The sequence below is a fragment of the Oncorhynchus mykiss genome, chromosome 13 (assembly GCF_057628025.1).
Source record: "Oncorhynchus mykiss isolate SJ-2025 chromosome 13, ASM5762802v1, whole genome shotgun sequence".
Lineage (NCBI taxonomy): Eukaryota > Metazoa > Chordata > Actinopteri > Salmoniformes > Salmonidae > Oncorhynchus > Oncorhynchus mykiss.
In genome coordinates, this window is record NC_143034.1 from 71,705,335 (window position 1) to 71,719,431 (window position 14,097).

General features: G+C 41.5%; 1 protein-coding gene across 3 annotated transcripts; it reads left to right on the forward strand.

Moving 5' to 3' along the window:
• The first annotated feature begins 1,880 nt into the window (after positions 1–1,880).
• Positions 1,881–12,277, forward strand: LOC118936334 (NLR family CARD domain-containing protein 3). 3 transcript variants are annotated; one of them, XM_090197446.1, is made up of 11 exons: positions 1,881–2,371; positions 5,501–5,756; positions 6,690–6,736; positions 7,317–7,467; positions 7,775–7,809; positions 7,931–7,964; positions 8,056–9,844; positions 9,956–10,300; positions 10,512–10,667; positions 11,095–11,141; positions 11,312–12,277. In XM_090197446.1, the coding sequence occupies exons 2-11, from the start codon at positions 5,501–5,503 to the stop codon at positions 11,857–11,859; spliced, it is 3,408 nt and encodes a 1,135-aa protein (XP_090053572.1). In that variant the 5' UTR covers positions 1,881–2,371; the 3' UTR covers positions 11,860–12,277. The 3 variants fall into 3 exon arrangements, with proteins under 3 accessions (XP_090053572.1, XP_090053573.1, XP_090053574.1); XM_090197447.1 differs by having other exon boundaries at positions 10,512–10,658; XM_090197448.1 differs by having other exon boundaries at positions 8,068–9,844.
• The last annotated feature ends 1,820 nt before the right edge of the window (positions 12,278–14,097 follow it).

The following is a 14,097-nucleotide window of genomic DNA, read 5'->3' on the forward strand; positions in this document are numbered from 1 at the left end:
GTAGCATATTAAAGCTAGGCCTATTTGGTTAAGACCTAGTCTTATATATACAGTTGAAGTTGGAAGTTTACATGTACCTTAGCCAAATACATTTAAACTTTGTTTTTCACAATTACTGACATTTAATCCTAGTAAAAATTCCCTGTCTTAGGTCAGTTAGGATCACCACTTCATTTTAAGAATGTGAGTGTCAGAATAATAGTAGAGTGGTTTATTTCAGCATTTATTTCTTTCATCACATTCCCACTGGGTCAGAAGTTTACCTACACTCAATTAGTATTTGGTAGCATTGCCTTTAAAATGTTTCATTTGGGTCAAACGTTTCGTGTAGCCTTCCAAAAGCTTCCCACAATAAGTTTGGAAACTTTTGGAAAAATCCTTCTGACAGAGCTGGTGTAACGGAGTCAGGTTTGTAGGCCTCCTTACTCACACACGTTTTTTTTTCAGTTCTGCCCACAAATTTTCTATAGGATTGAGGTCAGGGCTTTGTGATGGCCACTCCAATACCTTGACTCGGTTGTCCTTAAACCATTTTGCCACAACTTTGGAAGTATGCTTGGGGTCATCGTCTGACTGATGTCTTGAGACGTTGCTTCAATATATCCACATAATTTTCCATGCCATTTATTTTGTGAAGTGCACCAGTCTCTCCTGCAGCAAAGCACCCCCACAACATTATGCTACCACCCTGTGCTTCACGGTTGGGATGGTGTTACGGCTTCGGCTTGCAAGCCTCCCCCTTTTTCCTCCAAACATAAAGTTGGTCATTATGGCCAAACAGTTCTATATCTGTTTCATCAGACCTGAGGACATTTCTCCAAAAAGTTTGATCTTTGTCCCCATGTGCAGTTGCAAACTGTAATCTGGCTTTTTTATAGCGGTTTTGGAGCAGTGGCTTCTTCCTTGCTGATGGGCCTTTCAGGTTATGTCGATATAGGACTCATTTTACTGTGGGTATACATACTTTTGTACCTGTTTCCTCCAGCATCTTCACAAGGTCCTTTGGTGTTGTTGTTCTGGGATTGATTTGCACTTTTCGCACCAAAGTATGGGGCAGCAGGGTAGTCTAGTGGTTAGAGTGTTGGACTAATAACCAAAAGGTTGCAAGTTCAAATCCCTGAGCTGACAAGGTACAAATATGTTGTTCTACCCCTGAACAGGCAGTTAACCCACTGTTCCTAGGCCGTCATTGAAAATAAGAATTTGTTCTTAACTGACTTACCTAGTTAAATAAAGATAAACTAAAAAAACATTAATCTCTTGGAGACAGAACGAGTGGTATGATGGCTGCACATAGTGTTAATACTTGCGTACTATTGTTTGTACAGATGAATGTGGTACCTTCAGGCGTTTGGAAATTGCTCCCAAGGATGGACCAGACTTGTGGAGGTCTACAATTTTATTTCTGATTTCTTTTGATTTTCCCATGACGTCAAGCAAAGAGGCACTAAGTTTTGAAGGTAGGCCTTGAAATACATCCACAGGGACACCTCCAATTGACTCAAATGATGTCAATTAGCCTATCAGAAGCTTCTAAAGCCATCATTTTCTGGGATTTTCCAAGCTGTTTAAAGGCACAGTCAACTTAATGTATGTAAATTTCTGACCCACTGAAATTGTGATACAGTGAATTATAAGTGAAATAATCTGTATGTAAATAATCGTTGGAAAATAGTTGTGTCCAAGTAGATGTCTTAACCGACTTGCCAAAACTATAGTTTGCTAACAAAGACATTTGTGGAGTGGTTGAAAAACGAGTTTTAATGACTCGAACCTACGTGTATGTAATGACTAGATCATAAAGGAACAATTGTCCAGACAGAGGATTGAGTTTACGAATTGACGGTTTATTAAACCAACTTTACACAGGGTACGCTATCGACTGTGCCGCAAAAGCATGCTCGTGCGGCAGGGTCTTTACACTATATATATATATATATATATATACACACACACATATATATATATACACACACACTTTTATAATTCTTTATTATATTTTTTAAAAGCCTGCTTTCAACGGGGAACAAATGTATTACTTATTAAATGCACATTTCTGAGAAAGAGGGAAGGGAGGGACTGACTTTCATACTCCACCCACAACGAGGAGGCAGTTCTATTGATACCGAAGGCGACACGTTACCATTAGTTTCTGCAGAAAGAAACCATAAAACGCATGTCCTTTTTCGTAGAATTATGTAGCCACAGTACGTTTTTATTACTTTAAGCCAATTGATTTGGTATTTAGTCGAGATATTTCGAGACAGTTGAAGAGAAAACAACGCAGACAGACAATCATGTGAATGGACATTTTTTCGTTGAGTGAAACAGCAGCAGAGACAAACGATTTGAGAAATCATCAAATCTGAAGGTAGGTTGCTAACCCTTTTATGTATGACAATAAAATGACTTTTTGTCTTTAATTTAGGCTACTGTCTGAATTGCATGGGCTGTAAGAATGCAACTACCACTATCCTTGCATTTGACGCGAATGGTGCACTGTTAGTAGCCTACAAGCTACAATAATACTAGACTATTTGTTTATTTAGTCTTGTTTGTGGTAATTTATGTGCGCTAGTGTGAGGATTAAGTTTGGATTCGAGTTAATACTTGATTTATCAATGGATTATTGTTGCTGTCGCCTACGAAACGGTCAAGTGAAATGTCGCAGTGATTGAACAACTCTTCATTGAAGTGAATCCTTTAGTTCCATCAAATCAAATTTTATTTGTCACATACACATGGTTAGCAGATGTTAATGCGAGTGTAGCGAAATGCTAGTCGACATTAAAACGTGTACAAGGCTTCTGAGACTCGCTTGAACTGTCCATTAGAGTAGTCCTAAAAGCATAGTTGATTTGGTTCAGAATATGAGGCTGCTGCAGGCTACATTCTCCAGTGCACTCCAAGACATTGAGATTCAGCAACCGATCAGAGTTTGCCGCCATTTCAAAAGCCCTGGCTCTCAAATCTTCACTTCCGTCGACACGCCCATTTCTGGTAGGAGGGGGAAATAATAAAAGTGGCTCCTCAATGAACAACTGATATGAAATTACACTTCATTAGGTTTTAAATAGTTGCTGTAATTACATTAAAATGTTTACATCCCATTAAATCACAGAAGTAATTCATACGTCTCTGCCTATCCAGATAAATGGCATGAGTAATCCAATTTATGCTTTATCTTTAATGTGATTTGATGGTGTGATGCAATTTTGTAGCTTCCAGAGGCCAATTTGAGCATAGTATCACTGTGCAGGCGCCTCTCAAATTTTGTAACAATGTGGAGGGCTCGGTATAGCTCCACATTGACATTATTGGTTGATGCCAGATGAGGGGCGTGAGGACCTCTATAAACACAAACTCACTTCCTTGACAACTTCCTTCACAACAGATCTGCAAGGCGAAGCACAAGAAGTATGAATGCCCTGACTTCTGCAGAGGCCATATCACTGTAAATACTGCAAGTCCAATGCAGACATCAGATTGACCAGATTGATCTGAAAATGTGATCGGAGGCTCCTTATGGAGGATGACACAATTGTGGAGCCTCCAAAGGCACGTAGAGGCCAAATTGAGCTCTGTACCGCATTGCTGTGCACCTCCCAAATGTTGTAACAATGCAGAGGGCTCCGTATAGCTCAGCATGGACATGATTGGTTGACAGTAGGTGGGGGCGGGAGATCCTGTATAAACACAAACGCACTTCCCTCACAACTTCATTCACAACAGCTCTGCTGCTCCGGGAAGAGCAGGAAGTATGGGTGCTGCACTGCCAATGCAGAGGTCGGATTGACCATGCAGAGGCTTTTAAACATGTACCATATGCACAGCAGTGTTCTAGAATATCAGACCGTTGGCTTTCATAGGTCGTCTTTTTTAGGATTCTCAAACCATTTCTCCAACTGTCAACACATTTCAATAGAATAAAGGACTTGCACGCAGAGTTTGTTGGGTAGTTTGTTGAGGTGCGTGTTCTGGCATTGCATCCCCTTCTGATGGTGGTCTCAGTCTGTAGACTCTGAATATGTGGACGCTTTACGTTGTTTCGTCGCCCCATTCATTTTCAATGGAGCGAAGTGAAGCGGGGGGAGGACCGTTGGGCGACGTGAACAGGGTGGGGACCAAAGTTGGGGAAAGCTGAACTCTATGCAAATACTTTGCGATATCGCGGCGCTATTGACCAATTGAAGCTCACTTTAGCATCCAGCAGCTACTGGATTGGCTATTGATAACTAGCAATACCTAGCATGCTTGCTAGCATCCACATTAGGGCGAGGCTGGCAAGGCGAAATACAAGTGCTAGTTAATCAAGACAGTTATGCATACATCTCACGTCAGTGTTACGACCTTACATTTTTCAGTTCAAATGACATCGGAACAAATAATGCTTTGATCTGGCAAAAAAAACAAAAATGTGGACATCAGTCTGTGTTATGATCACCGACCCAACTAATACGGTCATCACCGACCCAACTAATACGGTCATCACCGACCCAACTAATACCGTCATCACTGACCCAACTAATACGGTCATCACCGACCCAACTAATACCGTCATCACTGACCCAACTAATACGGTCATCACTGACCCAACTAATACGGTCATCACCGACCCAACTAATACCGTCATCACTGACCCAACTAATACGGTCATCACTGACCCAACTAATACGGTCATCACCGTCCCAACTAATACCGTCATCACCGACCCAACTAATACGGTCATCACTGACCCAACTAATACGGTCATCACCGACCCAACTAATACGGTCATCACCGACCCAACTAATACGGTCATCACCGACCCAACTAATACGGTCATCACCGACCCAACTAATACGGTCATCACCGACCCAACTAATACGGTCATCACCGACCCAACTAATACGGTCATCACCGACCCAACTAATACCGTCATCACCGACCCAACTAATACGGTCATCACCGACCCAACTAATACCGTCATCACTGACCCAACTAATACGGTCATCACCGACCCAACTAATACCGTCATCACTGACCCAACTAATACGGTCATCACTGACCCAACTAATACGGTCATCACCGACCCAACTAATACCGTCATCACTGACCCAACTAATACGGTCATCACTGACCCAACTAATACGGTCATCACCGTCCCAACTAATACCGTCATCACCGACCCAACTAATACGGTCATCACTGACCCAACTAATACGGTCATCACCGACCCAACTAATACGGTCATCACCGACCCAACTAATACGGTCATCACCGACCCAACTAATACGGTCATCACCGACCCAACTAATACGGTCATCACCGACCCAACTAATACGGTCATCACCGACCCAACTAATACTCTCATTGTGGAGGAGTGCTTTAATAGTTGTCGGGCTTTACTGTAGTCTACCACTGACAGTAATATGTTTATGTTCATGGGGGATTGAAAGGTCCTGTGAACCAGACTGTGCATGCACTCTAAATGATTTGTATTTATTGTGTTTGTCTTCAGATGTCAGCAGGAAAGGATATTTACAAACGGGTCAAAGCAGAGGTCCGGGCCAAACTGAAAATGTTGAAGTCGAAGAAGTTCAAACGATTTCGACACCATCTGTGTAGGAAGATGGATGATAAGAGTGTTGAGATGATGGGAGTGAAAGACATTGTGTCAGTACTGATGAAGAAATATGGAGAAAAGGCCTGTCACATTGTGTCCTCACTTCTAAAAGACAGTAAATATCGGAGTAAACGGAGACGAAGTCAACAAGGTGAGTTTCGGCATTAATACTCAATAACTGAAATGTATGAGTTCACACAGGAGTAAAGGAGGGATTTTGGGCTTAGTCTTGGCTTAGTCTTGATTATAATATTTACCCAGTAGCATTTTATTTTCTTCTAATAAAGTTGTAAGCATAATTGTTTAGCATACCACATATCCGGTAAACTCCCCTCAGAATAAAGTAAGAATTGGTTTTATGGGTGACCAGAGAGATATACCTGCTGGAGTGCGTGCTACTGGTGGGTGCTGCTATGGTGACCAGCGAGCTGAGATAAGGGGGGACTTTACCTAGCAGGGTCTTGTAGATGACCTGGAGCCAGTGGGTTTGGCGACGAGTATGAAGCAAAGGCCAGCCAACGAGAGCGTACAGGTCGCAGTGGTGGGTAGTATATGGGGCTTTGGTGTCAACGGATGGCACTGTGATAGACTGCATCCAATTTATTGAGTAGGGTATTGGAGGCTATTTTGTAAATGAAGTCGTCAAGGATCGGTAGGATGGTCAGTTTTACGAGGGTATGTTTGGCAGCATGAGTGAAGGATGCTTTGTTGCGAAATAGGAAGCCAATTCTAGATTTAACTTTGGATTGGAGATGTTTGATGTGAGTCTGGAAGGAGGAGTTTACAGTCTAACCAGACACCTATGTATTTGTAGTTGTCCACATATTCTAAGACAGAACCGTCCAGAGTAGTGATGTTGGACGGGCGGGCAGGTGCAGGCAGCGATCTTATGGGCTGGTTTCCTGGATTTTGATTGAGCCTACTTAAAACAGTGTTTTCAATGGAGAATTCATAAAACAATCTCAGTTTAATGCTTTTCAGTCCATGGGTAGGCTTCATTTTGGTCCAAAAAAGGCCCTTAATCTCTCTCTCTCTCTAATCAATGCTAAATGATTCACCAAAGAGATACGTCTTTCCTCCATAGGCTTTGAGAAGAAAGAGAACCAGACAATCTCAATGGATGACCAACAGGTAATTGGGCTTTTTTTGTGTGTTCTTTCCAGCTACGGGGATTCTGAATGTTCCTAAATATGTGTTTGGGACATAGAAAAACACTATCATTGGCACTGCCATTGATGCTTTCACCATTTTGAGTAGTCAACTGGGTGGGGCTTGGTATGTATTAGGAGGGATCACAGAATTCCATTCAGGTCAGCAGGAGGGGTCACAGAATTCCATTCAGGTCAGCAGGAGGAATCAGCCAATTAATTATACTGCTGCGTGAACATTCTGTAACTGTAGATGGCAGTAAATCACCAACCTTGTCTCTGTACCTGTTTAGACTAAACACACTGCAGCACAGTGTGCAGCTACACTCTAGCACAGTAGGTGGTGGTATGATCCTATTCAGTTTATTTATGAAGTGTCACTACACTCATAGAAGTAAAGAAAACCCACAATGGCTCTGGCCTTGTTGTCACAGAAGTGGCCATTGCTGAAGATAGAAGATGAGCTGTCTAGTACAGCTCTATGGTATGGGGTGACGAGGCTAATATGTTATTGTTTCTTTCCCTACACACCCAATGTGATGGATGTGACATCTCTGTCTAAGGCCAACCACGCTGGAGGACCACTCGACGCGATGCCAAGTGGCGCTCGGTGTTCAAACACCGCAACTAATGGAAGCAACGTTAATGCACCAATGCTAACAAGGTGTTCAGTTGGAAAGGACTTGCATTTAAGTTGTACCACAAATATTTATGGTGAGAGAAGGTGTCAGGACTTTTGGGGCAAAACCTGGGTGGATCACTGTTTTATAAATTGTATACATCTTTGTAAGTTGCTCTTCTATCCTAGTTTATAAATTGTATACATCTTTGTAAGTTGCTCTTCTATCCTAGTTTATAAATTGTATACATCTTTGTAAGTTGCTCTTCTATCCTAGTTTATAAGTTGTATACATCTTTGTAAGTTGCTCTTCTATCCTAGTTTATAAATTGTATACATCTTTGTAAGTTGCTCTTCTATCCTAGTTTATTGCGATGTTTATGACATGTATTTTATCTCTAGGCCATGTGCCCGGAGGGGAGATGATTGACCAGCAGGTAATGAAAGGGATTTCTTATAGACAATCTTTAGAAGATTATGGACTGTTGCCAGCATTAACTCTATGTTATTGAAACACTGTATTTGAAATCTAAATGACTGTTTTGCTAATTCCTGTAGGTGCCAGTGTATGACCAGAGCAAGGAGAAACAGAGTAAGTCAAAATCAGTTGTTATCCCAGAGCAGAAAAACAGACTAATTTATAAAATATAAATATAATATCACTTTCATATTTATTTATTTAGCTCTTTTTGAAGACATCCTTCACATCAGAGACGAGATCAAAAAACACCAGAAGATTAAGTCTGAAACCATACTAGAGGGTATTGAAACCCAAAGCACATCAGTCCTTAACAAGGTCTACACAGAGTTGTACATGGTCACCTGTGATTCTACCAGCATCAATAAGGAACACGAGGTGTGGCAGGCCGAGACGGCACACCTCAAAGACTACTCTGAGGCGTCTGTCATAAAATGCCAAGATCTCTTCAAGCCTGCCGAAGACGAAACTATCAGATGTGTGATGACAAAGGGAATCGCTGGCATTGGGAAAACTGTGGCAGCTCAGAAGCTCAACTTGGACTGGGCAAATGGAAAAGAAAATCAAGATCTAGATTTTCTATTCCTCCTATCTTTCCGGAAGCTGAATTTGAGAAAAGGCCCGTGCAGTCTGCATGAACTTCTTCAGCTCTTCTACCCTGAACTTAAAGACATAAACGTTAGGAAGATGTATGATGAACATAAGGTTTTGTTCATCCTTGACGGCCTGGATGAGAGCCAACTGCCACTAGAGTTGGGTGAAATTGAAAACAGGCTGATATCTGATGTGTCTGAGTCTGCTTCACTGGACGTTTTGCTTACAAACCTCATCACTGGCCGTCTTCTCCCTGGGGCTCTCCTCTGGATAACCTCCCGTCCAGTAGCGGCCAATCAGATCCCCAGAGAGTATTGTCATCGAGTTACAGAGATCAGAGGGTTCAATGATGCTCAAAAGGACGAGTACTTCAGGAAACACATCAGAGATCCAGAGATGGCCAGCCGCATCATCTCAGACATAAAAGCAACCCGGAGCCTCTACATCATGTGCCATGTACCGGTGTTCTGCTGGATGGCAGTAACTGTGCTTCAGGATATACTGAGTAAAGACAGCAAGAGTGGGCCAAAGCCTCGATCTTTACCCACAACCCTCTCTGAAATGTACATGCATTACATTAAGATTCAAACAAGTATCAGTTTCGAGAAGCATGGACCAACACAGGGGAAACAACTTTCTTTGATGTCAAACAAAGACATCATTTTGAAATTGGGAAAGCTAGCGTATCAGAACCTGGACAGTCAAAACGTGCTCTTTACAGAACAGGACTTGAAAAACTGTGGCATTAGTGTCATGGAAGCTGCTACATGCCCTGGCCTGTGTACAGAACTTGTTGAATTAGAGCATGGACTGTATCCAAAGAAAGTGTATTGTTTTGTACACTTAAGTGTTCAGGAGTTCTTTGCTGCGCTGTACGCATTTCATGAATTTGAAAATGGTAGGATTGACTCAGTGAAAGCCTTAATCAAAAAGAGGAAAGGGGCCACTTTGTTAGGTTTTCTCAAAGGTGCTCTGGACAGGGCATTAGATAGTAAAACTGGACACCTGGACCTTTTCGCGCGCTTCCTTTTCGGGATCTCTCACGACTCCAGCCGGGCAATCCTTCAAGACATTCTGGGAAAAACAACCAGTGGTTCAGAATGCAACAAAAAGTTAATCGGATATATCAAGATGTTGAAAAGGAAGGACCTCTCTCCAGAGAGATGCATCAACTTGATCCACTGTCTGCTTCAGCTGAAGGACCGCACCATTCTACAGAATGACAACAACAACCAAGTCTCGCCTTCCGACACACAGCCAACTCCATTTCAGTGTTCTCTCCTGGCGTATATGTTCATTATGTCAGAAAAGCCTGAAGAGTTTGACTTCAGGAATAACAAAACTTCTGAGGAAGCTTTTCGCAGACTGACTCCTGCTTTGCTGTCTTGCACTAGAGCGTTGTAAGTATCACTCACTATTTGTGTAGCATGTTTACATCGCACAAGTAAAAATATTTTGTTTTACGTACAGTATAAGTTGAATGGCAATTAAGAACTCAATTTTTTTCACAGACTCAACTTTTGTGACATCACAGCACTGGAGTGTAACACTGTAGCCTCCGTTCTTCAGTCTGAGAATTCCCACCTGACAGTCTTGGACCTGGGACACAACAACCTGGGAGATGAAGGGGTGATCCGACTCTGCTGTGGGCTGCGGAACCCCAACTGCAAGGTGGAAACCCTGAATCTATGCCACAATCATGTGGGAGTTGGCGGTGTCATGGCAATCTGCGAAGTGCTGACTTGTCCCACCTCAAAACTCCTGAACTTGGACCTCAGCTGCAATGACCTTGGGGACCCGGGGGCAGAGTTGCTTGCTTTTGCCCTCCACAAGTGTTGCAAGCTGCAAGCACTGAGGTATGTACATCAGTACCAAATAAGATAATGACATATTTTGAAGGGGTTCATCACTGTGCTGACCACTGTGCTGATCACTGTGCTGACCACTGTGCTGATCACTGTGCTGACCACTGTGCTGACCTATGGATATAGATGGTTCTACAATGTTTTAATGGTGAAAACAAATTTGTATGCTTTCCATAATTATTTTTCCTATTCTCATTTATAGGCTATCTGGCTGTTTGATCACATTACCTGAGGATGTGTCCTCTGTCCTGGCCATAGCTTTGAGGTCAGCATGCTTCCAGATGAAAGAGCTGGATCTGAGCTACAATCCCCTCGGAACCGTTGAATTGGATTTCCCTCTTCAGCTGAAGAAAAAAACGTGACTCTGAATAAAATATTAATGAGTAGAGCAGTAGAATTAATATTAATATTATATTAATGAGTAGAGCAGTAGAATTAATATTAATATTATATTAATGAGTAGAGCAGTAGAATTAATATTAATATTATATTAATGAGTAGAGCAGTAGAATTAATATTAATATTATATTAATGAGTAGAGCAGTAGAATTAATATTCATATTATATTAATGAGTAGAGCAGTAGAATTAATATTAATATTATATTAATGAGTAGAGCTAAACATTGAGAGATTAGACCTTTAACAATTAAACTATTTAATTAAACTAATTCAACCTTGTAGATATGATCCTTGTTACATCCTAGTGTTATTATACTGCATCCCCTGAGTGGTATGAGCATTTCCAGGCTTTCATTAATACCTCTTTATTTTGTGTGTTTTCCAGCATGGACCACGGAGGAGAGAGCAGGAATAAACCGGGTCTGCAGAAATGTGAGTAAATGTCCATTTATCATTCTCACCTTTATGAACACAGTGATTCACATTGATCTCTGTAGAATATTTGGCATATAGGAGGACAATGTACCAATTTATAATAGTGTCAAGTGTGACAGCAAAGCTTGTGTAGCAGGTAACTGAAACTTCTAATCTACAAATTTCAGATGCCAGTGAGCTCACACTAGACCTCAACACAGTAAACGATTTCCTGTCCCTGTCTGAGGGAAACAGGAAGGTGACGCGCCAGAAGATGGAGCAGCACCATCCCAGCACCCATGAGCGGTTCGATAAATGCAACCAGGTGCTGTGCAAGGAGGGCCTCTGCGGGCGTCATTACCTGGAGGTTGAGTGTCTACACGACGTACATATAGGCATGGCCTACAAGAGATTAGAGAGGAAAGGAGCCGGGGAGAATGTAACGCTGGGACAGAATGCTGTTTCTTGGGCTTTGTACGCCTCAAAGGATAAGTTCCATGCCCAGCATAAAAAAATGATTCACAATTTACGGCTCCCTGAAATCAAATCAAATGAGTCCTATAGAATAGGGGTGTTTCTGGACTGGCCGGCCGGCATCCTGTCCTTCTACAACATCTCCTCGGAGTCTGACAAACTGACCCACCTGTACGCATTCCACACCACATTCACTGAGCCCCTTTATCTTGGGCTTAGACTTCAATCCCCAACATCAACCATTTCTCTCATAGTCAAGTAGCCTACAGTACATCTAAGCATTGTCTTTCAGAAAGTATATGTGCCACTGGGTGGGGAGGGAGAGGCGTTATAGAAAAGTTTGTGGCCATACTTAGGTGCTAAGCTAATGTAGTATACTTGAGAACAGAATGGATCATGGGTTTGCAGTACTGTTATGTTGTATCTCTACTTTATTCCTCTTGTTATATTTTGTGAACAAAGAATGTAAAATAATGTCCTATATACTGTATAGCCGCTTCATTTTAAAAGAATGTCAAAAGCTGGCTAATGATCTAACAATGGAACAAAACTTTGTCTGTGCCTTCAGAAAGTGTTCACACCCCTTGACTTTTTCCACTTTTTGTTGTGTTAAAAAGTAGGATTAAACTGGATTTAATTGTAATTTTTGGTCAATGATAATAAAATAAAACTAATACCAAGGTGGTAGAAATTCAGACCATTTATTACAAATGAAAAATAAAACAGGAATATATCTTGACTATATAAGTATTCACACCACTGAGTCAATACCTGTTAGAAACACCTTTGGCAGCGATTACAGCTGTGAGTCTTTACAGCTGGAGTCTTTACAGCTGTGAGTCTTTACAGCTGTGAGTCTTTACAGCTGTGAGTCTTTACAGCTGTGAGTCTTTACAGCTGTGAGTCTTTCTGGGTAAGTCGAAGAGATTTACACAGCTGAATTGTACAGTATTTGCCCATTATTCTTTAAATTATTCAAGCTCTGTCAAGTTGGATGTTGATAATTTCTAGACCGCCATTTTCAAGTCTTGCCATATATCTTTAAAAATGATTCAAGTCAAAACTGTTACTAGTACACTCAGGAACATTTCATGTTTTAGGTTATTGTCCTGCTGAAAGGTGAAATCGTCTCCCAGTGTCTGTTTGGAAAGCAGACTGAACCAGGTTTTCTCTAAGAATTTGCCTGTGTTTAGCTGTATTGCATTGGTTTTCATCCTAATAAAAAAATCCCTAGTCCTTGCCGATGACAAGCATACCAACATGATGCAGCCACCACCATGCTTGAAAATATGGAGAGTGGTACTCAGTGATGTGCGGTGTTGGATTTTCCCCAAACATGGTGCTTTGTATTCAGGACAAGCAGTTCAGTTCTTTGCCACATTTTTTGCAGTTTTACGTAAGTGCCTTGTTGCAAACAGGATGCATGTTTTGGACTATTTTATTTCTGTACAGGCTTCCTTTCCACTCTGTCATTTAGGTTAGTGTTTAGGGTAACTACAATGTCGTTGATCCATCCTCAGTTCTCTCATATCAAACCATTTAAACTCTGAACTGTTTTAAAATTTCCATAGGCCTCATTGTGAAATCCCTGAGCAGTTTCCTTCCTCTCCGGCAACTGCGTTTGGAAAGACAACTGTATATTTGTAGTGACTAGGTGTATTTATAAAACATCCAAAGCCTAATAACTTCACCATGCCCAAATGGATATTCAGCTTCTGCTTTAAAAAAAACAAACATTTTACACATCGACCAATCAGTGCCCTTCTTTGTGAGGCATTGAAACATCTCCCTGGTTTTTGTGGTTGAATCTGTGCCCGATTGAGGGACCTTACAGGTGACAAGCTTACCAATATGCTGTGGGATACCCGAGATGGGATAGTCATTCAAAAATCATGTTAACCACTATTATTGAACACAGAATGAGTCCATGCAACTTATTATGTGATTTGTTAAGTACATTTTTACTCCTGAACTAATTTAGGCTTGCCATAACAAAGGGGTTGAACACTTTTTGACTTGACATTTCAGCATTTCATATTTTATTAATTTGGCAAAATGTCTAAAAACGAAATTCCACTTTGACACTATGGGGTATTGTGTGTAGGTCAGTAACACACAATCTCAATTTAATCAAGCTGTATTTAATTCAGGCTGGGGGGGGGGGTAATGTAAGTTGTCCGGAGGCGATTTTATGAATTGTTCAGCAGTCTTATGGCTTGGGGGTAGAAGTATCTACAGTAGTAGTTTCTACAGTTGAAGTCGGATGTTTACATACACGTAGGTTGGAGTCATTAAAACTTGTTTTTCAACCACTCCACACATTTCTTGAGGAGAGGGCAACGAGTGGGAACATGGACGAAAATGCACTTGCTGAAATGAGACTCCTTCTCCACATGGATGTAATAAATAGCTGCATTCCGCAGGCTACAATCAACAGCCTGATCAACTCTACGCAAAGGAGATGTGTTACGCTGCAGGAGGCAAATGGTGGTCACAACAG

What these genes read in the sequence shown, in the direction of transcription:
- LOC118936334 (XM_090197446.1), top strand. Translation starts at nt 5,501, where the DNA reads ATGTCAGCAGGAAAGGATATTTACAAACGGGTCAAAGCAGAGGTCCGG. An exon ending in ACGGAGACGAAGTCAACAAG is followed by an intron (nt 5,757 to 6,689) that starts GTGAGTTTCGGC and finishes TTTCCTCCATAG; the next exon opens with GCTTTGAGAAGAAAGAGAAC. An exon ending in TAAACCGGGTCTGCAGAAAT is followed by an intron (nt 11,142 to 11,311) that starts GTGAGTAAATGT and finishes TACAAATTTCAG; the next exon opens with ATGCCAGTGAGCTCACACTA.